The 24761-nt window shown below is 40.6% G+C and overlaps 2 protein-coding genes across 15 annotated transcripts; one reads left to right on the forward strand and one right to left on the reverse strand.

Moving 5' to 3' along the window:
- Positions 1–722: 722 nt before the first annotated feature.
- Positions 723–12301, reverse strand: CBX3 (chromobox 3). Of its 4 annotated transcripts, none has more exons than XM_055293611.2 (6): positions 12160–12299; positions 10727–10779; positions 7218–7360; positions 5505–5667; positions 2317–2411; positions 723–1980 (listed from the first exon to the last, which is right to left on the reverse strand). In XM_055293611.2, exons 2-6 carry the CDS (start codon positions 10748–10750, stop codon positions 1854–1856), a joined length of 552 nt encoding a protein of 183 aa, XP_055149586.1. In that variant the 5' UTR covers positions 10751–10779; positions 12160–12299; the 3' UTR covers positions 723–1853. The 4 variants fall into 4 exon arrangements, with proteins under 4 accessions (XP_055149586.1, XP_055149587.1, XP_063465083.1 ...); XM_055293612.2 differs by lacking the exon at positions 12160–12299 and adding an exon at positions 11897–12037; XM_063609013.1 differs by lacking the exon at positions 12160–12299 and adding an exon at positions 11296–11991.
- HNRNPA2B1 (heterogeneous nuclear ribonucleoprotein A2/B1) lies at positions 12289–24396 on the forward strand. Of its 11 annotated transcripts, none has more exons than XR_008660177.2 (13): positions 12771–13147; positions 16170–16205; positions 16304–16414; positions 16569–16715; positions 17016–17226; positions 17373–17474; positions 17550–17630; positions 18453–18515; positions 20625–20744; positions 20946–21068; positions 21741–21823; positions 23194–23327; positions 23864–24396. XR_008660177.2 is itself a non-coding variant. In XM_055293608.2 (12 exons), exons 1-11 carry the CDS (start codon positions 13142–13144, stop codon positions 21800–21802), a joined length of 1062 nt encoding a protein of 353 aa, XP_055149583.1. In that variant the 5' UTR covers positions 12306–13141; the 3' UTR covers positions 21803–21823; positions 21980–22478. The 11 variants fall into 11 exon arrangements, 6 of the variants coding, with proteins under 6 accessions (XP_055149584.1, XP_055149583.1, XP_063465062.1 ...); XR_010113548.1 differs by having other exon boundaries at positions 12891–13147; positions 23194–23264; XM_055293608.2 differs by lacking the exons at positions 23194–23327; positions 23864–24396 and adding an exon at positions 21980–22478 and having other exon boundaries at positions 12306–13147.
- The last annotated feature ends 365 nt before the right edge of the window (positions 24397–24761 follow it).

The raw sequence follows: 24761 nt of genomic DNA on the forward strand, positions 1-24761 counted from the left end.
TGTAACCTGAACTCCTAGGCTTAAGGGACCTTCCCAAGTAGCAAGGACTACAGGTGCAAGCCACCACACCCAGCTAATTTTAAAATTTCTTGTAGAGGTGGGGGTCTCACTATGTTGCCTGGGCTGATCTCAAACTTCTGGGATTCAAGTAGTCTTCCTGCGTTGGCCTCCCCAAATTTTGGGATTACAGGTGTGTGCCACCATGCATGGCCAAAGGACAATATATTGTTTTCAGAAATGCCCTTACTAAAATTGAAGTAGGGCCACCAACTACTAATATGAATAGAAGGTTCTCCATCATCTGTGAACCCACCACTGAGAGCAGTGGTAGGTACATAAAGAGGTACTTAACATCAGTTATTTCTCTTTTTCCGTATGGATTTTGGAAATCAATTAAAACGTGTCTATCATCACACTGAGCCCTATCAGAATACTTTATGTTCTTTAGAAGACAGTTACAACAAACCAGATTTTAAAACCTCATTTTAATGAGACAATTGCCCTTAGGGATCACATGAAACTTTTATCTCCCAACTGTGGAAACATTCCTGTGGAAATACATATTCAAGTTCAAAACTCGTAAGCTCAAAAGATCTAGGATATGTACTCTAATGCCTTACTGGTATCATCTAACTTATAAACAAAGATAATCCAATGAGTGTGGGCATTTCTATTTCTACTGTAAAGGCATATCAAATAAAGAAAAAAGTCTAATAATTGCATAAAGGAATATAAAACTATTTATTAACCACTGTTCACCAGTATTTACAATAAAGTAAACAATATACAGTTGGATAACATTCTGATTTCTACAAAGTTGTTCTTCCTGGCTTTTGCTGAACCAGTAAAGCAAACTGAAGATTGAGCCTACATGTAAGGAATGAATTGGGGTAAAGAAAAAACATGCAGGTCAATGTTAGATTACAAAAGGTTGTTCACACATTTATGACAGCAGGTCCGTAAACTGCCAACATCTCTAACCATCTGATTAGGTTTCTATGAGCCAGGTCTTACATATTCCATTCATCATGACCTTTTAGTCAATGTAGCAACAGGGATTTCGACATTTTGCTAACGAATGGCCCACTAGGGAAATTTTTAAATGTTCATTTAACTTAGTTTTGTTTAGCTAGTTAAAACACACTGGCATTTGTCTAGTTTCCTCATCTGGATGAAGAACTCTGTTGTGATGGCAGCGATAAAACTTTTCCTTTTAGGAATTTTGCAAATAAACCACTGCAATTATAGACGCTTTAAAATTATCCAATTTAAATAGTCCTATTTAGAATTACTTATTTCACTTCAAATGTATGGCTTCAGGAAAATTTTCAATTTAACTTGAAGTGATTATCTCTTATTTTGCTCGGAATAATGGCATCTCAGAAACATGGGTTTACCTGTGATGTTTTGTTTGGGTGAATGCTTAAAAACAAAAAAAATTTACATATGCATTTTATGGATACACACACACACACACACAAAAAAAAACATGTAAAAAGTCTAGAGTGGTCCTTAGGCTTATGAGAACACAAGTTTTGATTGAGTAATGACTATGGACATTTCCCCCAACATTTAGAAAAGCTGTTCTTTAATGAAGAGGAAATAATATACCATGGCATCAAATGTTCTTTTCTGATAAAGGAAGCAACTACAGAAAGCTTTTATTGATTTGTTCAAAGTAACCAGTGCTATGGATGCAAAAAACCCCCAACAACTCTTCCAACACTACTTTCAAAACAAACATATCAAACTTGATTTTCATTAGGATGTAGTTATTTCGTCACACTAGTAAATCAAAATCCAAGACCCAAATTTTATATATATATATAAATATATATAAAAAAAGTGAACAATTATTGAGCTTCATCTTCTGGACAAGAATGCCAAGTTAGTCTCTCTTCATAAAAAGCAATTACAATTTGAGGACACTTCATATTTGCCTCTTTTGCCAGAACCAAGTCTGCCTCATCTGAATCTTTCCTGTTTTAAGAAAAAGAAAAATTCAGTTACAAGTCTAAGTTGTTCATGTCAACTGACAGCCATTCATTTAAGAAATAATAGTCCAAACAAAAGGTATTGAAGTGCTCCAGGAGGGTTGTATGTTACTTGTTGCTATGTTCTAATAAACTTTATTTTCAAAACAGGCCACAGTTTGCTGACCCTTGCTTTAAAACACTACTAGTAAAAGTAACCAGAATCATCCTCTCAGCAGATAGTTTTTCCCTACCTAATGACGAAAACCATTTCACAAATTAAAAAAAAAAAAAAAAAAAAGGCTACTCTTACTTTCAAATGTAACAATCCCTGCATACTCACCATTTCATGAGAAACATCAATTCTCCACTGCTGTCTGTGGCACCAATTATTCTTTCAGGATCAAGACCTCTGGCAAATCCTCTTGGTTTGTCAGCCTGTTTAGAAGACATTTTTTCATACAGCAAACTCAGAGTATTAAATTTTTTTCATGGCATATTTTAAATAAAAACGTTCAAGTAGTGAGACGGAAATGACTAGGGCAAGAACTCATATTTGGTAATTAAAAACATCTGATTTCCATTAACTTCACAAGCAGAAAACCAACCTTAGTTTGATACTCAACGTAGAATACTTAAAATTTCCGAAAACATTCAGAATAAAAAGTCAAGAAAATTACTGCATTCAAGGACACCAAAGTCAGAGTTGTGTGGGCATACAGAAAAACTAACCTCTTTATTTCTGGTAATAATAAAGTCTTGAAAGTTAATATATTTCAAATTACTTCCAGGAATTAGTCTGAATTACTGATACATTTTACAAGCATAAACAAAATACAAACAGTAAGAAATATTAAAAATGTTAAAGCTCATACCAACTATCTATAATCATTCTAAATGATAGGAAATGTTAGAACAAACTTGTCCAACCTGTGGCCCAGGATGGCTTTGAAGGAGGCCCAACACAAATTTGTAAACTTTCTTAAAACATTGAAAGTTTCTTTCTTGCGATTTTTTTTTTTTTTTAAAGCTCATCAGCTATGGTTGGTGTTAAGTCTATTTTATGTGTAGCCCTAGACAATTCTCCTAATGTGGCCCAGGGCCGCCAAAAGATTGGACACCCTGCATTAGAAAGTACTTAATATTAACCAGTGGCTCTCAAAATGTGGTCTACGGATTCACTGGGGATTCCAGAGTCCTTTTTGGGAGGGGGTTGTGTAAGGCCCCCTTTTTTCATCTATTTGTGACTTTGGATTGTCTTCATATACCTCCACCAAAACGATACACCACAGCAATCAAATGTGTTTAAGTAAAATTGCCTTAAGACACACGTTGAAGATCTGTAAAAATGTAAAAAGGTACTCTTCTCAACTTTTTTAGAAAAGTCATTTTAGAAATTTATTTTAATTTCTACTATGTTAGTATTGATAGTTATAACCCATATAAACAAAAGCTCTCTGGGGATCCTCAATAATTTTTTTAGAGTATAAAGAGGCCTTGAGACCAAAAAAAGTTTGAGAACCAATGATATCAATAAATCCTTTATTCCTGTAAGAGTTTTACATCAATGTCACAGGCTGTGGAGTCACACTGCCTGGGTGAGAATGATGGACCTATCCCACTTACGAGCTGTGTGGCTTTGGGCAAGTTAATTAACCTCTTTGTGATTTAGGTTAATAAAACAGAATTTTAGTATCTACTGCATAGATATTTCACAGCACATTAAAAGCAAATGGTTTGGCACACAGTATGGCACACGCTAAGGGCTCAATAAGTATTGTTAAAGTTGTGCCTGATTTATTTATTAATAATTTTTTGAGACAAGATCTTGCTTGGTTGCCTAGGTCAAAGTGCACTGGCATGATCACAGCCCACTGCACCTTGAACTCCCAGGCTCAAGCAATCCTTCTGCCTCAGCCTCCCAAGTAGCTGAGACTACAGGAGGTGTCCACCACGTCTTGCTGATTCTTTTTTTTTCTTTGTAGAGATGGGGTCTCACTATGTTGCCCAAACTGGCCTCCAACTCCTGGGCTCAAGCGATGTTCCTGCTTTGGTTTCCCAAGGTGCTGGGATTATAGGCGCAAGCCACCGTGCCTGGCCAAAACTGCTTCTGTTGAGCATGTGATTTATTTTCAAAACCAAATTTGTAGTCAATCCCTTTATTTCTTCATCTGTAAAATAGTGATTATACCTATGACCTTATACAGAGTTGTCTTGAAGGTTGTACTTCTTGGCTTCTAGTTAAATGATCAAGTTTTAAATCACGTTTAGTGCCTGAGCCTAGAACCTAATTTAGCACCAAGATGTTTCCCCAAATTGCCACACTAGGTCAGTACACAAGACAAGTATAATCTGTTTTACAGAGGGTGTAAGAAAGAAGTTACCTCATTTGCCTGACGCCACAGAGACGTAAGTAAAGCAAAGACTAGACTAAAACACATGTATATAGTGAATGAACTGAATGTCTCAATTCAAGCCAAGAAAAGTGTATAACTATTATCAAAGATTATAGACTTCATAATCAAGGTATTGTATGGCAATACAAAGATGACATGCAAGTACTTTTTGGTGGTCAATGCCATTGATGGACTATAATCAGAAAGTTCTATTTGCGTTGTTCTTACTGTAGTGCAAAGGCTTTCAATAATCCAATCTTAGTATTGTTTGTACTTAAGGTTGCTAGCCTTGGATCATAGGTAATTGGTCTGATCAGGGATCAAATCCATGAAACTAAGAAAAACTGCACTAGCACAATCTAAGTGGCATAAGCACTTACTGCACATTTACACAAAGTAGGCTAAACCACGCCCATCCTTACTGTCCTAAGTATTAAAATATTTAAAATACGATTAAGAGACCTTTTATAAAAGTATCTGAATTTTAAAAAAAGCAAGCCGTCAAAGCTGGGCTTGGTGTGGTGGCTCACGTCTGTAATCCCAGCACTCTGGGAGGCCAAGGCGGGTGGATCACCTGATGTCAGGAGTTTGAGATCAGTCTGGCCAACATGGTGAAACCCTGTGTCTACTAAATATACAAAAATCAGCTGGGCCTGGTGGCGCACGCTTGTAATCCCAGCTACTCTGGAGGCGGAGGTTGCAGTGAGCCTCTGCATCACTGCACTCCAGCCTGGGTGACAGAGGGGACTCTGTCTCCAAAAAAAAAAAAAAAAAAAAGGCCATGGTGGCTCACTCCTGCAATCCCAACACTTTGGGAGGCCGAGGCGGGAGGATCACAAGGTCAGGAGTTCAAGACCAGCCTGGCCAACATGGCAAAACCCCATCTCTACTAAAAGTACCAAAATTAGCCGGGCATGGTGGTGGGCGCCTATAATCCCAGCTACTTGGGAGGCTCAGGCAGGAGAATCGTTTGAACCCAGGAGGCGGCAGTTGCAGTGAGCCAAGATCATGCCATTGCACTCCAGCCTGGGCGACAAGAGCAAAACTCCATCTCTAAAAAACAAACAAACAAAAAGAAATCAAGCCATCAACCTTTTACAAAAGGACAAGCTGGTGGGCAATATTTTACACTTACAGCATCTCTTTTCTTCTTTGATTTGCTGTCATCAGATTCACTGTCAGATAAAGATTTTCTTTTTGTACCATCTTTTTCTTTGCCAGCTTTCTGAGAGTTAAGAAACGCTTCAATCAATTCTGGACAATCTAAATTTTCTTCAGGTTCCCAAGTATTGTCAGCACTGTGTTTAAAAAAAAGAAAAAAAAAAGCTGATTGAATTAAGTATGATTCATCACCATTATCCAGATCTATTTTAATAGACACCTGGGGGAATAAAAAGTCCTCTGTACTGCAGATACTAATCATTTCTTCCTTCCCTACATTATCCCACCCCCCAGCCTGCCTCCGCCAGAGACAGGGTCTTGCTTTGTCGCCCAGGCGAGAGTGCAGTAGTGGAATCACAGCTCACTGAAGATTCCAACTCCCGGCTCAAGCGATCCTCCACCTCAGCCCAAGTAGCTGGGACTACAGGCATGCACCACCATGCCCAGCTAACTTAAAACACACACACTTCCTGGCCAACATGGTGAAACCCGGTCTCTGCTAAAATACAAAAATTAGCCGGGCATAGTGGCAGGCGCCCGCAGTCCCAGCTACTCGGGAGGCTGAGGCAGGAAAATCGCCTGAACTCGGAAGGCAGAGGTTGCAGTGAGCTGAGATCATGCCACTGCACTCCAGCCTGGGCAACGGGGAGACTCCATCTCAAAAAAAAAAAAAAAAAAAAAAAAGTCTTCTACATTACCTCTTACACTGCACATGGCAAGTGCAGTATAATCATGCTAGTGGCCTTAAGTTTTGGGAGAAGAGGGAGGAGCCCATTCATTTCCTAGTGTTTTGATGGGTAAAAGTAATTTTTCATGTTTCATGGGCTTAATAAAGTATGGACTTATGACACATACTTAATTTCAACTAAGAATACTGAAGAATGAAACAGGCAAATGTAAATCTCCCATTCAACTAAAAATTCCCAAACTGCTATGAATTAAATGTGACGAGCAGGGGAAGGAGATAACAGATATGTGAAGCCCAATCATTCGACTATCATATGCTCCATCACCAGCATGCTCAGGAAATTGATCTCTACCTATCCATTTTTAATTGTCACTGCCTATGGAGCTTTGTGGTGTAAGGGGGAAGAATCAAAGCAGATAAGCACAACAAACACCAAGCGTTAAAGTATGTAATTGTTGCATGTTCAAGTTATTCACATTTTGTGAATAGCATTATCAAGAATAATGAGAGCAATCCATACCAAAGAATACAAGGAACCAGAGAGCTTAAAACATGCCCAGGTACTACTTCTTAGGTATTAGGATATAATAAACCTAGTATAAAGCCTAGATTATATGTAATCCTGTATGAGACCCACTAGTCTATATTGTAAAGCTTCAATGTTTTTAGTACCCTCTGTGTGGAGGAAAATAAGGCAGATTAGTCTAATTAGTATAATATCTAAGCACATTAAAATATATTACATAGTAAACTACACTCTATAATTTTATAAATTTGACTCCCCAGGGTAATAAACTAGTCTCTAGTCTGCTCAGCTTCGACTGTACAATAGTCTTGGTTCTTTTTAAATAGTCTGCAAATAAGACACCTAAAATTCAAGGTGTCTTTATATTTAAAGACACCTATGGAAAAGCAGGTAAAAGAGCCAGGTTAAAAACCAATTCTAAAACCACTTAGCTGCAGTAAAACATATAGTAAAGATGCACTAAAGTTTCTTACTCTGTAAATCCCTTCCACTTCAGGAAATATTCTACTTTCCCATTCACTACACGTCGATCTAGTACTTTTTCCACCACAAATTCTTCAGGCTCTGCCTCTTCAACTTTTTTACTCTTTCCATTCTGTTTTTTTCCCATTTTTTGCTAAAATAAAACAAAAGAGAAATTAAGAAATATTCTTCTTGAATTTTGAGCACATTTTCAAGGCTCAATTGCTTATATTATTATCGCATTCGACATAAATTTTTACTTCAATATCCCAGGGCAGACACCTTCTGGAAAGATTAAAAGTCAACAGACAATAAAATAAAAGAATGCTTTATCTTGTTGATTTAGCTCAAACTTACGACCCACCACCAAAATAATACAATAAAAAACACTATCTGGAAAATTATTTTTTTCCAGTCTTTTTTTTTTTTTTTTTTTTGAGACAGGGTCTCACTCTGTCGCCCAGGCTGGAGTGCAATGGCGCGATCTCAGCTCACTGCACCCTCCGCCTCCCCAGGTTCAAGCAGTTCTCATGCCTCAGCCTCCAGAGTAGCTGGGATTACAGGCAGATGCCACCATGCCGAGCTAATTTTTTTTGTATTTTATTAGAAACGGGGTTTCACCATGTTAACCAGGCTGGTCTCAAACTCCTGACCTCAAGTGATTCACCAGCCTCGGCCTCCCAAAGTGCTGGCATTACAGGCGTGAGCCACTGCGCCCGGCCCTGTAGTCTTAAAAGACCAAGTTTACTAGTTTTCACTCATTTTAACAACACAGCCACAAACAACTATGCAGGAAGTACTTAAAGGATGATACAGAGAAGAAAGTAGTAGTGACAGGTCTTAGGTGAACCTATGACAGAACTTGTAGCCACCCCCAGATGGTAAGAGCCCCCCCTTCTCAAATATTAGTATCAAAAGCGTCAATGATACAGAGAAAAGATATATGCAGAATGAAAACATGGTTCAAAATCCTGATACCAACTGCAGGGTCAACTATGGAGACCACTAGGAGGTTCAATTAAAGGACAAGATTGTTTTTCCATAATCTCTGTAGATATTTCCTACCACTTAGAAGAAACCTATAAAGCTGTCACTTCAAGAAGCCAAAATAGCAAATTTATTTTAATTCCCTAAGGTGAAAAAAATCCTTCCTTCCTGGTTTCTCAAGAAAGTCTATACTGGTAGCCAAATTCACTTTAAACACGCATTTTTTTTGGTACGACACTATTTAAGAGAAGCAGGAAACCAACCTGAACCAGCTCTTTCCAATGGCTCAAGATTTGCTATGAGAGGATTAAAAATGGGGAAAATTTTTGAGAGGATTAAAAATAGGGGGAAAAAACCCTGAAATGGTTAATCAGAAGATCCTATGGGCTGAGAAGGAATCCATCTTAACATTTCATCTTAAAGCAAATGCTATTGCCGGGCAAGGTGGCTCATGCCTGTAATCCCAGCACTTTGTAAGGCTGAGGTGGGCAGATCACCTGAGGTCGGGAGTTCGAGACCAGCCTGACCAACATGGAGAAACCCTGTTTCTACTAAAAATACAAAATTAGCCAGGCATGGGGGTGCATGCTTGTAATCCCAGCTACTTGGGAAGCTGAGGCAGGAGAACTGCTTGAACCCAGGAGGCTGAAGTTGCAGTGAGCCAAGATCACACCATTACGCTCTAGGCTGAATTTGCAGTGAGCCAAGATCGCACCATTACACTCTAGGCTGGACAACAAGAGCAAAACTGTCTCAAAAAAACAAACACAAAAACAAAAAACCCAAATACTATTTAAAAAAGATAAACCTTAATTGCCCAGTCATTAAAGCCATCCCACGAGTAAAGCAGCAAGCATTAAAAAGTTAACACCACCACCTCAAGGCTACAAAAGGACATTTCAAGCTATGCAGGCATATGAAGCGTGCGGACACATATTTAAGAAAGGCCTCAAGACTGCAAAAGGACATTTCAAGCTATGCAAGCATATAGGTAACACACACACACACACACACAAAATAAAAATCCCCTGGAATACAAAAACATGCAGCAAACACCTGACGTTTTTGGATACCATTTCTAAGTCAGGTGTTATGATTCTCATTAGTCAAGATACTTGAGTACTGGGCCCAAATAGCTTTCTGCCACTGTACGGTACAAGAAGGTAGGAATAATGGTGGGAGGAGCAAAGACAAACTGGAATAGACGGAAGTGTATTAGATACCTATACTACATGAAAAAACAGCTACTGCCACAAAGGGAGAAGGCTAACAAAGAGAAAGTCAAAAAGAAATACAGAAAATGAAAAGGATACACACTAAGGTTTACCAAAAAAAAAAAAAAAAAAAAGAAAAGAAAAGCAGACAAAATGCCATACAGTATTTATGCACTACTATGGCATTCATAAGCTAGTTTCAAATGCTCACCATTTTCTTTTATAGTATATGTTTGGCTTAACCCAGCACTTTTTTCCAAAGGTGGATTTGAGTCAAAATAAATTTCCCATTATTTAAGTGAAATTACAGCACACATCTCTCACAACACTAATGAATTTTTAAAATGGAAAGTTAAAAACTTTTAAAGTGGCCAACCTGTGATCCTTCACAAAATAAACTAAATACAGTAACAGACCCCAAAGACTATCAATTGCGTGCAAAAACAACTTCTGTTTTCCAGGGTATCTGACTTAATGCAGAATCTAATGATGGCACAAATTAAAAATCACTAACGTGCCCTTTTTAGTGTGAAACCCAGAGAGAGCATATACAGGCCAAAAACAAATGCTCTACTTTACCTAGGAGACATTAACATTCACCTTTACATGCTTAAGATTAATGCAATATGTTCAATATTGTAAAAACTGTAACTTTGAATTTCATGATTTTTATGTGAATATTCCAGGGTTTAAAAAAACTTGTAACATGACACGGCTGAGTAAGATACAGAAAATCTAGCCTTTTCTCCCTTCTGGCTCATAGTTGCGATTTCGATCATTTTGTTTAAAAAACAAAACGCTGCAATGAATTAAATTTAATATTTTTCCACATTTTAGAGTAAGTTAAAACAAGATAAAGTGACCAAAGTAATTTGAAAGATTCAATGACTTTTGCTCCAACCTAGGTGCACAAGGTATCTTGTTCTTTAAATTGGGCTTTAATGAAAATACTTCTCCAGAATTCTGGGGATTTAAGAAAAATTATGCCAACCAACAAGGGCTTTACCATTTTATGTAACATTTTTCAACGTTGCAAAAACGTGTGTATTTCTATTTGAAGATAAAAATCCTCAGCAAAATCCACATTGCACTGTCCTTCAAAGACTAGCCTTCTTTAAACTAGTTAAGACACTATTAAGCCAAGTCAGTATCTCCATATAATGAACTCGTTTTGCTTTTAATTTTCCCCTATAATTTATACCGGGAGAACTGGGAAATATGTGGATGTAAATTTCTCAACCACAGAGATACAAAGTTACACTGTGGGGAAAAAAAACTTGAGTTAAATCCTTATATACTTTAGGTTTTCATTAACTTACCAATGTAGTTTTATTGGAGGCCATTTTTTTATTGCAGACTTGAAGAGCTATTACTAGAAAAATGCATGACAGTTAAGATAAGTTTGCACGACACAAAAAAGGTAACTAAATACAAGTTCTGTTTGGATTCCAACCCCCAAGTAGGGAGCGCACATTTCAAACGTGAATACAAATCCAGAGTAGATCTGCCCTCCTACCTACATTGCTTATGATGCACATCAAGTACGTGTCCTAACCATGTGAGTCTAGAAAGACTTTACTGGGGATCTCGGTACCTAAAACAGCTTCACATGGCTTAAAATAGGGGACGAATGTCTTTTTCAACCTAAATCCCATTTATAATAAAGTCCATGTTCCATCTTTAAAGGACAATCCTTTCGGTTTAAAACCAGGCACAATTACCCAAACAACTCACAACGGTAAACCACTGTGAATCTTCTCTGTTCTGCAATCCTAACTTGGTTTCTGCTCAGAAACCTTCCCTCTTTCCAATCCGTAGTTAAATAACAAAAGGAAAAAACTTAAGATGCTTCAACCCCGTTTCGTGACACTTTGAAAAAAAGAATCACCTCTTGCATACACCCGCTCCCGACCCCCGCTGCTGGAGCCCCGCGTCCCGAGGCCTAAGCGCGGGTGCCCGCCCCCACCCGAGAGCGCGGGCCTCGTGGTCAGCGCATCCGCAGGGAGAAACAAAGGCCGCGGCACGGGGGCTCAAGGGCACTGCGCCACACCGCACGCGCCTACCCCCGCAGCCTCGGGACAGCGGGCCGCGCGCCGCCAGGCCTCGCGGACGCAGGACCACGCGCCGCCCTCCCGGAGGCCCAAGTCTCGACCCAGCCTCGCGTGGCGGCTGGGGGAGGGGGCGCCTCCGCCGGAACGCGGGTGGGGGAGGGGAAGGGAAAATGCGCTTTGTCTCGAAATGGGGCGACCGTCGCCACAGCTCCCTACCCCCTCCAGGGCAGAGCAGTCTACCCACTAACTGCCGGCGCTGACCCCGCGCCAGGCCAGCCGCGAGGCCACCGCCCGACCCTCCACTCCTTCCCGCAGCTCCCGGCGCGGGGTCCGGCGAGCAAGGGTGGGGAGGGGAGAGGAGAACCGGGCCCCCGGGACGCGTGTGGCAACTGAGCCACCACCAGCGAGCGAGAGCTAGAGAGAAGGAAAGCCACCGACTTCACCGCCTCCGAGCTGCTCCGGGTCGCGGGTCTGCAGCGTCTCCGGCCCTGCGCGCCTACAGCTCGAGCCACATCCGAAGGGGGAGGGAGCCGAGAACTGCGCGCGGGGCCGCCGGGGGGAGGGGTGGCACCGCCCACGCCGGGCGGCCACGAAGGGCGGGGCAGCGGGCGCGCGCCCGGCGGGGGGGAGGGGCCGCGCGCCGCGCCCGCTGGGAATTGGAGCCCTAGGGGGAGGGCGGCAGCGACGACCCCAGCACTTACCGTTCGCGGCGTGGAGCCCAGTGGTCCCCAAAGGGAGGAAGGGGGAGGCGGGGCGAGGACGGTGACCGGAGTCTCCTCAGCGGTGGCTTTTCTGCTTGGCAGCCTCAGCGGCTGGCGCCAAAACCGGACTCCGCCCACTTCCTCGCCCCTGCGGTGCGAGGCTGCGGAATCCTCCAGACGCTGGGACAGAGGGAGTTGGGAGCTTAAAAACTAGTAGCCCTTTGGGACCACTTTCAGCAGAGAACTCTCCTGTACACCAGGGGTCAGCTCCATAGACGCGGGCCAGGGTTAGGTCATTGCGGCCTGAACAATAATTTGACTAGAAGTTGATTCGGGTGTTTCCGGAAGGGGCCGAGTCAATCCGCCGAGTTGGGGCACGGAAAACGAAAAGGGAAGGCCACTAAGATTTTTCTGGTGGGGGTTATCATAGGCGTAACTGCAGGGACCACCTCCCGGGTTGAGGGGGCTGGATCTCCGGGCTGCGGATTAAGCTCCTCCCGTCGGCGTTAATTTCAAACTGCGCGACCGTTTCTCACCTGCCTTGCGCCAAGGCGGGGGGCGGGACCGTATTCCGAGAGGTAGTAACACGCAAGACTCGAGCCTTCCGCAATTCACTGAGCGCATTTACGGAAGTAACGTCGGGTACTGTCGCTGGCCGCAAGGGGGAGGAGTACGCATTTGACGTAAGGGGGGGGCGTAGAGCCTTCCCGCCATTGGCGGCGGTTAGGGCGTTTACGCGACGGCCTGACGTAGAGGAAGACGCGTTAGTGGGGGGGAAGGTTCTAGAAAAGCGGCGGCAGCGGCTGTAGCGGCAGTAGCAGCAGCGCCGGGTCCCGTGCGGAGGTGCTCTTCGCAGTGTTGTTTCTCGAGCAGCGGCAGTTCTCACTACAGCGCCAGGACGAGTCCGGTTCGTGTTCGTCCGCGGAGATCTCTCTCATCTCGCTCGGCTGCGGGAAATCGGGCTGAAGCGACTGAGTCCGCGATGGAGGTAACGGGTTTGAAATCAATGAGTTATTGGAAAGGGCATGGCGAGGCCGTTGGCGCCTCAGTGGAAGTCGGCCAGCCGCCTCCGTGGGAGAGCGGCAGGAAATGGGACCGGTTCAGTAGCAGTGGTGCTTGAGGTTTATGAACGGGGTCTTGGCCGGAGGCCTGAGCGTACAAACAGCTTCCCCACCCTCAGCCTCTCGGCGCCATTTCCCTTCACTGGGGGTGGGGGATGGGGAGCTTTCACATGGCGGACGCTGCCCCGCTGGAGTGAAAGTGGGGCGCGGAGGCGGGAATTCTTATTCCCTTTCTAAAGCACGCTGCTTCGGGGGCCACGGCGTCTCCGCGGCGAGCGTTTCGGCGGGCAGCGGGTCCTCGTGAGCGAGGCTGCGGAGCTTCCCCTCCCCCTCTTTTCCGGGGACCGGATTTGGCGGCCGCCATTTTCATGGCTCGCCTTCCTCTCAGCGTTTCCCTTATAACTCTTTTACTCTCCTAGTGTGCTTCCTTTATCAAGGCATAGAAGTGGTTAACTATTTTTCTTTCTTTTCGGGCTGTTTTCATATCGTTTCGAGGTGGATTTGGAGTGTTTTGTGAGCTTGGATCTTTAGAGTCCTGCGCACCTCATTAAAGGCGCTCAGCCTTCCCCTCGATGAAATGGCGCCATTGCGTTCGGAAGCCACACCGAAGAGCGGGGCGGGGGGGTGCTCCGGGTTTGCGGGCCCGGTTTCAGAGAAGATATCACCACAGGGCGTCGGGCCTTGTTCAGTGCGAGCCATAGGACAAAGAAACCATTTTATATTTTTCCTTTTTTTTCCTTTGAGTAACGGTTTTATCTGGGTCTGCAGTCACTAAAACGGCAGATGAAACGCAGCAAAATAAACAAATTGGAAGCCATCGGCCACGAGGGGCAGGGACGAAGGTGGTTTTTTGGGCGGGGGAGGGATATTCGCGTCAGAATCCTTTACTGTTCTTAAGGATTCCGTTTAAGTTGTAGAGCTGACTTATTTTAAGTAATGTTTTTATTGAGAAGTTTAATCCTTACGGGACACATCCATGGACCTTTATAGATGATTAGTTAGAAATTACGAGGAAAGTGAAATAACGATTTTGTCCTTAGTTGTACTTCGATTAAAACATGGCTTCAGAGGCTCCTTCCCGTAATGCGTGTGGATTGATGTGCAGAATTGTTTTGGGCCTGGGCCGCTCTGTATTTGAACTTTGTTACTTTTCTCATTTTGTTTGCAATCTTGGTTGAACATTACATTGATAAGCATAAGGTCTCAAGCGAAGGGGGTCTACCTGGTTATTTTCTTTGACCCTAAGCACGTTTATAAAATAACATTGTTTAAAATCGATAGTGGACATCGGGTAAGTTTGGAAAAATTGTGAGGTAAGTAATGAGTTTTTGCTTTTTGTTAGTGATTTGTAAGACTTGTTATAAATGTACATTATCTGTAATCATTTAGAGACACCTATGTGCTGACGACAATTAATAAAAACTAGCTGAAAAAATGAAAATATCTATCTTGACAAGTAACCATTTGAAAAGACTGCTTTGTGTCTCATAGGAGCTAGTTTGATCATTTCAGTTAATTTTTTTTTTAATTTTTACGAGCCTGAAAACTACAGGAAAAAAAATGTGAACTGGCTTTTACCACTATTTTTTAGCAGTTGGGAGCATGTGAATGGAGGGAGAGCTCCGTAAAACTGGGATGAGAGCAGCAATTTTTTTTTTTTTTTTTTTTTTGAGACAGAGTCTCGCTCTTTCACCCAGGCCGGAGTGCAGTGGCGCGATCTCGGCTCACTGCAGGCTCTGCCCCCCGGGGTTCACGCCATTCTCCTGCCTCAGCCTCCCTTGTAGCTGGGACTACAGGCGCCTGCCACCTCGCCCGGCTAATTTTTTGTATTTTTAGTAGAGACGGGGTTTCACCGTGTTAGCCAGGATGGTCTCGATCTCCTGACCTCGTGATCCGCCCGCCTCGGCCTCCCAAAGTGCTAGGATTACAGGCGTGAGCCACCGCGCCCGGCGAGAGCAGCAATTAATGCTGCTTGCTAGGAACAAAAAATAATTCTTGATTGAAAATTACGTGTGACTTTTTAGTTTGCGTTATGCAGTTGTAGAAGTTGATCCTGGATATCAGTTCCTGTCGTTTGAGGTTTTTTAATCTAGTTACCTTTTAAGATAGGTTTACTTAACATTCTTAAGTGCCCAAAATACAGTTTTGTAGTACAGCCTATAAAGATTTCAGCTCTGAGGTTTTTCCTATTGATTTGGAAAACTGCCTGTCGCTTGCCACATGGCCGCCAATCAAGTAAGCTTCAGCTTTCAGTAATTGTTATCTTAGAGATTATGCCACGTGAATGTATTTTATTTATTTACATATGGTTAAGCTGAGTAATTCATATTCTGTATTGTCATATATCAAATATAGACATGTCCACCAAAAGTCGGCTAAGCTTTTTAAGCTTCGAGTGCTGCTCATCATAAAAATTAATTTGTCATGGTTAAAAGAGTAATTTTAAGGTTATTTCTAATGCTTATCTTTAAATATTTTCGTAACAGAGTCATGGGGAAACAGTATTTGTTTTAAAACGTTTTTTTTTTTTGGCTGAGATACTTAGAATCACCACCAGAGGGGGCAGTTAAGGGAAAATAAATGATACTTTTCAGATACTGAATCTTGAAATAAAAACTTTGGGTCATAAGCAACGAACCAAGAGTTATTTTCTGATGCTTAAAAATAGAAATCTGCGTTTTTAGGTTATAGGGTTGAAATTTTTGGTAAAGATTCTTTAGTAATCCTTTTGATAACCACGGTCTACATTTGTTCATTTTTCCTTAGAAACTTTTTTTTTAATTAAGTAATAATTTGCTTAAGATAATCTAATGTTGAGTAAATTTAGAGCAAGCATTAATGACTGAAACTTGTGTAGATCAGCTGAGGCAATTTTTTGGTGTAACACAACTAATAATGCAGTTTAACATATGGTTTAAATTTGATGTAAGTTTTTTTTTTCCCCCCCAGAAAACTTTAGAAACTGTTCCTTTGGAGAGGAAAAAGGTACTCTGCCAGCAGGTCACCTCATATTTAAGAATTTAATTTCCTGCATACAAAGAGGAAAATGTAAATAAAAATTGAAATGGTATTTTCCTTTGCAGAGAGAAAAGGAACAGTTTCGTAAGCTCTTTATTGGTGGCTTAAGCTTTGAAACCACAGAAGAAAGTTTGAGGAACTACTACGAACAATGGGGAAAGCTTACAGACTGTGTGGTACGTAAATTACTGAATTGTTACTGGATATTAGTCTTAGCTGTATGTTAAGTGAATCGTGGAGGAAATAACTATCAGCAGAGTGAAAAATTCTATTATGACTTTATAAGCTATAATAAGATTAAATGCTAAAGTTTCCCCTTTGGTTTGAAAGGTAATGAGGGATCCTGCAAGCAAAAGATCAAGAGGATTTGGTTTTGTAACTTTCTCATCCATGGCTGAGGTTGATGCTGCTATGGCTGCAAGACCTCATTCAATTGATGGGAGAGTAGTTGAGCCAAAACGTGCTGTAGCAAGAGAGGTAAGCAAACCATGACTGTCTTGTGCAATTACCATGAAGAATGCTGCCCTGCTGAACGTCAGAAAGTATTTTCTGAAGTTAGTTTTAACTCAAGATTTTTTCCCTTTTTAAAGGTGTGTTGGGTTTCTGGACCATTTTCTTAAGCTAACTTATTTTTCACAAGCTAGGTCCCTAAAAGCTATTTTGTATCTGGTAGTTTTAAGGTGGGTACAAGCCAAGTATGGTACTACGGTTGGGTGCTTTGAATCGTGCTTGTGTTTTTTTTCTGTCGGGATGACTTTTACCCTACCACTATTTCAGGAATCTGGAAAACCAGGGGCTCATGTAACTGTGAAGAAGCTGTTTGTTGGCGGAATTAAAGAAGATACTGAGGAACATCACCTTAGAGATTACTTTGAGGAATATGGAAAAATTGATACCATTGAGATAATTACTGATAGGCAGTCTGGAAAGAAAAGAGGCTTTGGCTTTGTTACTTTTGATGACCATGATCCTGTGGATAAAATCGTATGTAAGTGTCTAACCGCAAATGTGCTGTTTTTACCACGTATTCAATTTTGTGTATGTTAACATCTGTAACTTTATTGAAAGGTAAACTTTTAAAGTTGCTTAATATTGTTGATTTAATTTAAAAGGAGTCTGAATTTTTCATTTCAGTGCAGAAATACCATACCATCAATGGTCATAATGCAGAAGTAAGAAAGGCTTTGTCTAGACAAGAAATGCAGGAAGTTCAGAGTTCTAGGAGTGGAAGAGGAGGTAATTTTAAATCTGTTTTTTCTTTATTTTTATTCATATATAAGGGCTTGCTTCTAACTGGGGCATTTATTGTAGGCAATTTCGGCTTTGGGGATTCGCGTGGTGGCGGTGGAAATTTCGGACCAGGACCAGGAAGTAACTTTAGAGGAGGATCTGGTAAGTTTCAAGTTCTACATGTTTAAAGGATGAGTGTGCTTGTATTTTAAATATGATTAGGTTTTCATTAGTAGAATCAAGAAATCCAACCTAAATCAAAATTTTTCATAAGACTTCAAATAGGTTATATCCTGGCAAGCTCTTGTGATTTGGCCAGACAAGAAGTTAATAGGGTTGTATTAATAACAGTTGTATTTATCTGGATTAATAATGTAAAATGAAGTGTCAACAGGAAAGTTTTGACCCCATCAAGTGTCATTCTTATAGAATGGAATCTCTAAAATTTTTTTTTTTTTTTTTTTTTTTTTTTTTTTTTTTTTTTTTTTTTGAGACAGAGTCTCGCTCTGTCGCCTGGGCTGGAGTGCAGTGGCGCAATCTCGGCTCACTGCAAGCTCCGCCTCCCGGGTTCACGCCATTCTCCTGCCTCAGCCTCCGAGTAGCTGGGACTACAGGCGCCCGCCACCGCGCCCGGCTAATTTTTTGTATTTTTTAGTAGAGACGGGGTTTCACCGTGGTCTCGATCTCCTGACCTCGTGATCCGCCCGCCTCGGCCTCCCAAAGTGCTGGGATTACAAGCGTGAGCCACCGCGCCCGGCCTGGAATCTCTAAAATTAAGACTTGTTAAGAGTCCAAAATTTAGGCAGCAATGAGATTTTAATTATGTGCTTTCATGTTTTGTGAGTAAACTGGTAGCACTAGTGTGTGCTTTTCTGAGGTTCTTAACTATTGTGCTGAGGTATTAAGAGAACTGAAAAAAATGAGTATTAGCAATAATGCTGAACAGTTTATAGTAAACGTAACCTTTTTTTTGGCCCCTAACAGATGGATATGGCAGTGGACGTGGATTTGGGGATGGCTATAATGGGTATGGAGGAGGACCTGGAGGTCAGTTTCCTCTACATTTTGGTTTGTTTATGTGACTAATACTTAACCATGTCGTATATTTAGTGCTTTTATATTTTGAGTTTTTAAACATTTTATATTACCCTTTATAAATGGCTTGGGTGATAGTGATCCAGTTATTTCTAAGTAATTTGCCACCTTAGCTGTTACAGCCTAAGGAATAGAGTGCCATTTTAAATGAAAATGTAGAGATAACCATCATAGTATCTCATCTTTTCTCAAGCAAAATGATTGGATCTAGATACATTTTTGTACTATGCTTCTCCGGAAAATACAGAATATTGGATTTAACAGTAAAACATAAGGGGGTGGTATATGTAGGAAAAAATGTGAAATATGTCTAAACCCTTAACTAGATGGTAAGCATCCTAGGATAAGTTTCAAAAAGTATAACCTAAGGAAATGTTCCAAATGTTTAGTGTGCTTCTGGCTGCAGATACGGTTGTGAACTACCGTTAAACATGAAGTGTGATAAATATATCATTAGCGTACAGAAAAGGCTGATACAGATTTTGTAATAAGGGACATTTAAAACTATGAGCTGGTAACAGACTTGATTTCTGGTGTTGCCACTCAATAGGCATGACTAAATAGTGAATCTCACTGTTCTACCTTTTATAATTAAAATTTTAGAGGAAGCTGAGTTCTTGTATTTAAGTACAAGTTAATTTGAGACTCAGCCCGCAAGCTTTTTTTTTTTTATAATGTGGTTTCTTTTTTGAGACAGAGCCTTGCTCTGTCACCCAGGCTGGAGTGTAGTGGTGCGTCTCTGCTCACTGCAACCTCTGCCTTCCCAGTCCAAGTGATTCTCCTGCCTCAGTCTCCTGAGTAGCTGGGATTACCGGCGTGCACCACCACACCCAGCTAATTTTTGTATTTTTGGAAGAGACGGGGTTTCCCCACGTTGGTCAGGCTGGTCTTGAACTCCTGACCTCGTGATCCGCCCACCTTGGCCTCCCAAAAGCGCTGGGATTACAGGTGTGAGCCACCATGCCCGGCCTTTTTTGGTTTTTGCAATATGTGAAAGTGTAAATTTTTGTTTATGTCCCCACTTCTATTTACAGTAGAGAACATACTGTGTGGAGTGTTGGGTCTGTTTTTTTTCTTTGAGATGGGGTCTGGCTTTGTTGCTCAGACTGGAGTGCAGTGGTGTGATCTTGGCTTACTGCAACCTTAGCCTCAAGCCATCCTCCCACCTCAGCCTCCTGGGTAGCTGGAACTACAGGGTGCGCCACCATGACCGGCTAATTTTGTGTTTTTTTTTGTAGAGGTGTGGGGGTTTTGTTGTGTTGCCCTGGTTGGTCTTGAATTCCTGGGCTCAAGCAATCTGCCCGCCTCGACTTCACATACTGTTGGAATTACAGGTGTGAGCTGCTGCGCCCGGCCAAGAACATTGTTTTTTGAGGGGGGGTCTCCCTCTCTCACCCAGGCTGGAGTGCAGTGGTGTGAGCTCACTGCAACTTCCGCCTCCCGGGTTCACGCCATTCTCCTGCCTCAGCCTCCCGAGTACCTAGGACTACAGGTGCTTACCACCATGCCCGGCTAATGTTTTGTATTTTTAGTAGAGATGGGGTTTCACCGTGTTAGCCAGGATGGTCTCAATCTCTTGACCTCTTGATCCGCCCGCCTCGGCCTCCCAAAGTGCTGGGATTACAGGCATGAGCCACTGTGCCCAACTGAGAACATTGTTTTAAGACATGTAATTCGTAGGGAGACAGAATAGAAACTTTATCTTTTGGGCCAGTAGGGGGAAATGCTTTTACTTTCTCTCTAGTCCACACTACTACTCTAGTCTCAGAATTCTTACCCACAATATACATGAAGTATTTCAAGATACTTAAGATTTTTAGTTTTGAGGGAAAGCTGTGGCATTACAGGTATTTGTGTGCACATGGTGTTATCCATTTGGCTGGGTAACCCCAGCCACCAAATGTTTACTAAGGATAGGTATTCGGTCCTTGAAGCTATTTTAGAGGAATTTCATTAAATATTTCACGTTCAAACTTAGAAAGCTGGAAATGGATGTGAGGAGGCAGTACAAAATGGCATTGAAAATATTAAGTGATTACTTAAAGGCTTATTTTATAATAGGTGGCAATTTTGGAGGTAGCCCCGGTTATGGAGGAGGAAGAGGAGGATATGGTGGTGGAGGACCTGGATATGGCAACCAGGGTGGGGGCTACGGAGGTGGTTATGACAACTATGGAGGAGGTAATAAATTCACCTGCAACCTTTATGTGGGAATTTGGAATTAATGTCTTTGTAATACTTGATCTTTTGTTTCAATGTTTTTCACTAGATGCCCTTAAAATTTGTGGATAAGTGTTTGCTTTTATTTGTTTTTATGGGAGCTTTGTCGTAAATCCTTGGTTTAATGTTCGTATTGTTCTGAGTATTCCAATTTTTTAATAGGAAATTATGGAAGTGGAAATTACAATGATTTTGGAAATTATAACCAGCAACCTTCTAACTACGGTCCAATGAAGAGTGGAAACTTTGGTGGTAGCAGGAACATGGGGGGACCATATGGTGGAGGTAATTTATAAACATTGAGGTTATTTAGATTTTTGTGATTAAAGGATTAGCCTTTTGTGACTTAAAGGGAAGATAACATACTAAGTAGTTTGTACTATGGGCAGTGCTCCATGTACAGTCTTAGTGAAAATAAAGAAATTTTGCATAAATCTCAGAAGTATTCAGCAAGCAGTTATGACATCAAATTGGGATTAGGGGTGTTGGAGGTGGGGGTGTTCAGTAGTTTATTTCTGGTGGGGGCTCATAAACAGCTAAATACAGTTGTAACCCACATTGCAAGTGGTATACATTGGAATGAGGGTCTTTGAAGTTAAATCCTTAAACCATGATTCAAACCATTGCTTAGCTTATTTTTGAGGTTTTTAGCAGGAGTAAACATTTTTCTGTGTCTTGGGCTTTTGATGTACTTTAAAAAAGATCCCTTAGTCCAAATGAGGATGAGAGGGTGAAAGGACCCTTCATTTAAAAGAATAGGGTCAGCCACGAAATAAAAATGTCTATGAACCTGAGTAATTTTTCTCCCAAGTAACTCTGCTAACTGCTGCAAAGGATTAGGTAGGATCTGCTTGTTTAAAAGACTGGATGGATATAAAATAGAATCAACTGTAGTGTTAGGCTGATCATGGGAAATCAAAGTAAGTTTGTTTTTTCTTGCTGTTCCAACAATTACAGGAAACTATGGTCCAGGAGGCAGTGGAGGAAGTGGGGGTTATGGTGGGAGGAGCCGATACTGAGCTTCTTCCTATTTGCCATGGGTAAGTAGCTTTTGAGTTTTACAATTATTATTATCTTGGGAGACATAGCTGCAGGAGTAAAAGCTTTTTAGGATCATGTTATCTTTCCTTAAAATCTGGTTAGATGGATAATTTCATAACCTATTTTTTTTTTACTCTTTACTTCTGTTGAAACAGGCTTCACTGTATAAATAGGAGAGGATGAGAGCCCAGAGGTAACAGAACAGCTTCAGGTTATCGAAATAACAATGTTAAGGAAACTCTTATCTCAGTCATGCATAAATATGCAGTGATATGGCAGAAGACACCAGAGCAGATGCAGAGAGCCATTTTGTGAATGGATTGGATTATTTAATAACATTACCTTACTGTGGAGGAAGGATTGTAAAAAAAAAAAAAATGCCTTTGAGACAGTTTCTTAGCTTTTTAATTGTTGTTTCTTTCTAGTGGTCTTTGTAAGAGTGTAGAAGCATTCCTTCTTTGATAATGTTAAATTTGTAAGTTTCAGGTGACATGTGAAACCTTTTTTAAGATTTTTCTCAAAGTTTTGAAAAGCTATTAGCCAGGATCATGGTGTAATAAGACTTAACGTTTTTCCTTTAAAAAATTTAAGTGCGTGTGTAGAGTTAAGAAGCTGTTGTACATTTATGATTTAATAAAATAATTCTAAAGGAAATTGTGTAATTATAGACTTTTTATTTTAAATAAGTTAAGGAGTGGGTAGTATAATTAAGGTCCGTTGCAAAGCTGTTGTTATATTTGTATAAGATAAATGCTGGTCAGATGTAAGTGTGTTGTCTGCAATTCATCAGGATAAAATTATGTAGATAACTTAAGGGATATCTCTGCAAGGAGAAACACCTTTTTAGATCTTTTAGATGCTGCTTCTTCAATGCAAGGAAAGGAAATAACCCCAGCGAGGTACTCTTCAGGGACACAGGTCTAGTACAAGAGAACTCTTGACGGCTACTAAGTTCAGCCAGTCTTAAAAAACTGTGCTGTTTCTACAAAACTTTAACTACAGTAGTTTATAAGGATGCCAACGAAAGCTGAGGGTGTAGAGCAAAATAGTTCTAAGCTTCAGTTAAACTTCTTTAGGTAAGATCTTATTTACTTTTCCTTTCTTAATTTTCCTCCCTAAAAGATAAACTAATACTCTTAAATGGTCTTTCAGTATAGTGGTTCTTACGTAGTTTAACATAGCTATAAATTGAGTTTAACAATTTATAAACTCAAGAGAATAATTTTTATAAACCCTGTTTTCCAATCTGTCATTTACTTAAATTATTTTGGTTGTTTTTCCCTTCTTTTCCTTCTTTTCCCACCCCCTCCCCCTCCATGTGAAGATTTGGGTGCTTAACATATCATTTTTTTCCCTGCTGGAATTTTAGCATTGATATGAACCATGGACAAGTATATTCTGCTGCCACAAAGACTAAAGTGCTTCATTTCAACAGCTGAGGCAAGCCAAGTGATCATTAATAAAGCTTTTCTTGGTTCCTTCAGTGGTGTTGGTAGTAAAATGGTAGGTAAAAGTTAGGCTGCAAGTTCAATAAATCATGAGATTTCCCATCGTTACACCCTTGTGTATTCATATTTCTTGGATCAAACATTTTGAGTGAACTAGGGGTTTTTATTAAAGACATTTGTTGTATTACTTTATGGTTGTAACTGTATATGCTTATCAGGATGAGACTGAAGGTAGGGCAAAAATGGTTGAATCTATTTTCAGATAGTAGTTCATACTTGAGTGAAGTGTCTTGTCTACGTTATGAAGCTTGTATGTATCCAGTACTAAATAGGTGGGTTAAATGTGGTAATTCTAGTTTAGTGCCTTACCCTGAAGAGAAAGTTGTAGGTTGGCTGTTGAAATTCACTCCTTAGATATCATCAGTTTGATTGCCCGGCTTTATTGCCTTTACAGGAATGTGATACTCAGGGCTTACTCTACTATATGCACCAGTGAGTCTTCTTTGATCCTAAGACCACCACTGAAGTTGTTTAGGTTCTTTTGGACAAACATGATAAACTTCTTCAGATACTTTTTTTTTCCTTTGGCAGGAAGGTGTCTTGCTGCAGGTAACTAATGAAGAAGTGGTCAACCACAGAGTCTTCAAGAAATAAGAAATTCTGTACCATCTGAAAGTAGTTCTTGTTGGTGCCTTCATTTAAAAAGCACTCTAAAACAAAAGGGAAATGTTTTCTGATAAAACAAACATTTAGTTGAGGTTCTTGATATAAAACAATTACAAAATGAGTGTTGTTTGTAAAACAGTAACATCAAATTTGGCTAGAGAGATAAATGTATCATGTTTTAAATTAGGTTTTGTGAGTAGACAGATTACAATTCTATTTTAAATATAAAGTTTATAAAATAAATACTTTTTGTATCCAAATACTTGGTGTAATGTTTACACATAAAATGTGTGAATCTTGTTTCATAAACATTCGGTTGTCTAAAAGATCACCATCCCCTAAATTTTTTAAAGCAGTTTCACAAAGCTATGCATATTTTAATATTAACAGGTAAATGAGAAGAGCATTGTGGACATTATTGGCTGTCCCCAATAAAATGCTGTTCATTGTGCACTGTATATTCAGCGTTTGAGTGCTCCTAAAGTTTCTGGCTTTACCTTGTATGTTTAGAAATACTGGTGGCATTTTGAAAAGCATGGATTTTAAAGGTTAACTGGCTGGAGTGGTCCAGATTAAGTGGCTTTGCAGAAGCACTGAGGCTTAAAATATGTACTGGATTGTCAAATGTCAATTAGTTTTATTGTGGTTTACACTGAGAAAATGAATATCAGTGTTTTTTTAATGTGTTTATTTGGACATTTATCTGAATTCAGAAAACCAAAAAAAGGGCCAAGTTTATTGATTGTATGATGTTTTGGTTTTGATAATGTGAGGTATCTAACAGGTAAGTCAAACTAACAGCAGGTAACATAGAAAGCAGCTT

This window comes from Symphalangus syndactylus, chromosome 9 (genome assembly GCF_028878055.3).
Source record: "Symphalangus syndactylus isolate Jambi chromosome 9, NHGRI_mSymSyn1-v2.1_pri, whole genome shotgun sequence".
Taxonomy (NCBI): Eukaryota; Metazoa; Chordata; class Mammalia; order Primates; family Hylobatidae; genus Symphalangus; species Symphalangus syndactylus.